The sequence below is a fragment of the Formica exsecta genome, unplaced genomic scaffold (assembly GCF_003651465.1).
Source record: "Formica exsecta isolate Colony F162 unplaced genomic scaffold, ASM365146v1 scaffold402, whole genome shotgun sequence".
In the NCBI taxonomy this organism is placed as follows: Eukaryota; Metazoa; Arthropoda; class Insecta; order Hymenoptera; family Formicidae; genus Formica; species Formica exsecta.
In genome coordinates this window covers 31,648-35,677 of record NW_021851259.1, presented here as the reverse complement: position 1 = coordinate 35,677, position 4,030 = coordinate 31,648, and the positions used below count along the sequence as shown (strand labels likewise).

General features: G+C 31.2%; 1 protein-coding gene across 1 annotated transcript in view; it reads right to left on the bottom strand.

Annotated features, from left to right (window-relative positions):
- Positions 1-1,457: 1,457 nt before the first annotated feature.
- The window catches only part of LOC115240078, a 3,936-nt gene continuing 1,363 nt past the window's right edge, over positions 1,458-4,030 (bottom strand). Inside the window, exon 4 of the mRNA XM_029815049.1 lies at positions 1,458-2,168. Coding sequence (XP_029670909.1) covers positions 1,828-2,168 — 341 coding nt within the window. The 3' untranslated portion in view covers positions 1,458-1,827. The remainder of the gene's footprint in view (positions 2,169-4,030) is intronic.

Here is a 4,030-nt window from a genome sequence, read left to right as displayed (position 1 = left end):
AAAACAATATAATAAAGTATTTTTTCATTAAGTACTTTTCGAGTTATTTTATATCTTAATCTGACATATTTTGTGATATAAAAAATAAAATATCTCGTAAAATATTTAGTTTTCGATAATCTTACCGTAATACTTTTATGTACAGAATAATGAGACAAATCAATTAGTGTAAAGAGAAAAACAAATATTTATTTTTATATAAAGAAGAAAGAGACAAATCAGTTAATATAAAAACAAATAATTGTTTAAAAAAATACATTGTAAATAATTATACTTTTTCTTAAAAACAATTAATTTTCTTATACTAATTGATTTGTCTCATTATTCTGTACATAAAAATATTACGGTAAGATTATCGAAAACTAAATATTTTACGAGATATTTTATTTTTTATCGAAATATGTCAGATTAAGATATAAAATAACTCGAAAAGTACTTAATGAAAAAATACTGTATTATAGTGTTTTGAAAAGCTCTCGAAATAAGCTACAAGAATATGCAATAAAAAATGGGGGGTCTATTTAAGAAAACATCGACCACATTGACCTCGCCTTGAAAAGGTGATCAAGTCCATATTTTTATCATGTGGCCCCTTTGAAACCCTACAACTTTTACATAAAACATTTTTTTCATCTTGCTTATTTTACAAGATATTCGTGTGCGTTGATTTAAATCACCCTGTTTATAAATATACGCGATAAATATACACGTAAACTTAAAACTGCATTACAATTAATATGTCACCGTCTCTTTAATGTAAAAAAAGACAATTTAAATACAAAAGATTTAACTTTTTTTCGAGAAAAACAATCAAGTCTACAGGGTGTCCGGAGTCAATCGCATCACCCATCGTATGCAGATAGAGCGGGTTAAACTGAGTAGGAAAGTCCTTTACCATTTTGCGATTTTCGTAATAATTATTGAGAAATTATAATAATTAAAGAAGATCGACCAATTCGTGTAGTATAAGCGCGCAGTAAAAAGGGATAATCCATTGATGTGTGGTTGCTAGGAAGCGGAGTCCATCGTTATGTATCGCCCGTACGTAACCGTTTTCATTTGTAGAGCGTTCCTCCCAAAATTTCGTCGCGCGCCTAGCGACCGCAAACTTTTAGGTTGTTTCTGGGCCGTCCTTTCTTGCCGCGCGCTTATACTCATGCGAACTGATCCGTCTTTTTTAATTAATTTCTCAATAATTATTTCAAAAATCGCAAAATGATAAAGGACTTTCCTACTCAGTTTAATCCGCTCTATCTGCACACGACATGTGATGTGATTGACTCCGGATACCCTGTATATTTTATGGTGCATTAAAATATATTTTAATTTCATGGTGACCTTGAAATTGTTGTTTGTAACTAATTAACTAATATATTTTAATGTAAAAATTATTAATATATTTTCCAGAAAATATAAAAATATGTCATCAAATTCAAAAAAAAAAAGACGGATGTCTGAGTAATTGTTGTAATTAATAATAAATGTATAAATATCTCTGAGCTTGATAATTTATATGCCGAAATTTAGATATAAATGTTATAAACAACTAATTGTAAGAATCAAATTTTTTTTTAACTTACAAGCGACGCAATGCTTGATAATTTACTTGATAATCTTACAATTAAATAATTTGAGAATATCTAAATTACACTATACAAAAAAGTATGTTCTAAAATATACATTAATCAAATATATTTGCATCTTTTACACAGTGTATCAATATTTGTACAATATTGTTTTCTGCATATTTTAAATCTTGATATACACACACTCAATCATATATACACATATTGAAACACGCATTTACACACGAATTAGAGATCATCATTATTCTTTTAATGCTATTCGTAAAACGGAAACATACGAGACTGCTGTCTTGAGAATGTACATCATTGTCTCGCGATTAACGTAGAAAAATTTTCCACCAGTAAGACGAAACGGAATGTTTGACCTCATCATCACAAAGTGCAGGTCCTTCATCAGCGCTAAAGGAAGCGTGAACCAGGAAGTTGTGTATAATGCATAAAATATACCTTCACTTTCCCTTTGTAGGAAGTCACCACCATAGGTGAGTACCAGTGATTCCATTAATAAGTAGTTCAAGACTAGAACGCTCTTTGCCATTTCAACATGATTTTTCTCGTTTAGGCACAAATTTATACGTAATCCTAAATATAAAAAAATTTTGTTTTAGAAGATAGAATAAAAGACGAAAATGATAGTCTCAATATGACATGTGTAAATAATTAAATAAATTAAAGGTAATTAGAGGACTCATCCCTAATGACCTTAACTTGACCATGACTTGACATATGTTGTTAAAATCAAGATCCTAAGTAACATCCAAAAGATTTTAGCCATCATTCATTGTTTATTAGAAAGTTATTAACAATTAAATTATACGATAAGAACAAGTATTAAATATGATAATCGGAAGATCTCTAGCATGAATTTTATATTAATTGTATATTTAAGTATTTAAGTAAATGCGTGGGCGTGAGAAGTGGAGCCCTTGTCTCTGCCAACGCATTTACTTTGCAATGACTATACAGACAATAATTTAATACTAATAATTATCACGAATGTCTGTATTATTGATTATAATTAAGTATGATAAATATACAGGGTGACTCGCAATGACCGCCCACTAAGTACATAGCGTTATTTCTTACAAAAAACTGAGTTGAAAAGTCCTGAACCATTTTTTTTATAACGTTTAATAAAGGAGTTATAAAAAAATGGTTCAGGACTTTCCGACTCAGTTTTTTGTAAGGAATAACGCTATGTACTTAGTGGGCGGTCATTGCGGGTTACCCTGTATATGAAAAAAACAATATAATTGTATGGTTATAATTGTACGATTTATAATTGTACGGTTCTATGTGAGTTTTACACAAAACTCCATTTGTATACAGGGTGTCCGGAGTCAATCGTATCATCCGTCGTGTGCAGATAGAGCGGGTTAAACTGAGTAGGAAAGTCCTTTACCATTTTGCGATTTTCGTAATAATTATTGAGAAATTATAATAATTAAAGAAGATCGACCAATTCGTGTAGTATAAGCGCGCAGTAAAAAGGGATAATCCATTGATGTGTGGTTGCTAGGAAGCGGAGTCCATCGTTATGTATCGCCCGTACGTAACCGTTTTCATTTGTAGAGCGTTCCTCCCAAAATTTCGTCGCGCGCCTAGCGACCGCAAACTTTTAGGTTGTCTCTGGGCCGTCCTTTCTCGCCGCGCGCTTATATTCATGCGAACTGATCCATCTTTTTTAATTAATTTCTCAATAATTATTACAAAAATCGCAAAATGATAACGGATTTTCCTACTCAGTTTAATCCGCTCTATCTGCACACGACGGGTGATGCGATTGACTCCGACCCCGGACACCCTTTATAGATACATAGATATACACACATGCATACGTACGCATCCGTGATAATTATTAATTAAATTATTGTCTGTATAGTCATTGCAAAATGAATGCGTGAGCGAGAGAGCAGTGGAGCCCCTCCCCCTGCACCCCCTCCCCAAAAAATTTTAACCTAACTGAAACTAATTTCTATTTTTTGAATGAAAATTATTAGATAAAATTATTATAGAGTAACGGAGCCTCCCGCACCCATGCATACTTAAATATTTAAATATATAATTAATATAAAATTCATGTTTTTTCAAACCGGAAAAGTTTAGATTATCGCATATAATACTTGTTCTTATCGTAAAATTTAATTGTTAATGACTTTTTAATAAACAACGAGCGACGGCTAAAACCTTTTGGATGTTACTTAGGATCATGACTTTGATAACATATGTCAAGATTAAGAACATTGGGAATGAGTCCTAATAAGCATATTTACCAAATTAAATTATTATTATATACATATATACATATATATAATATGTGGCATTTATATTGAGACACCTAAATATCTAAAAAATAAAGCAAGATAGAAAGAAATGTTTCAGACAAAAGTTGTTCGGTTCTAAGGGGGACACATGATGAAAATATGGACTTGACCTTGAATGAT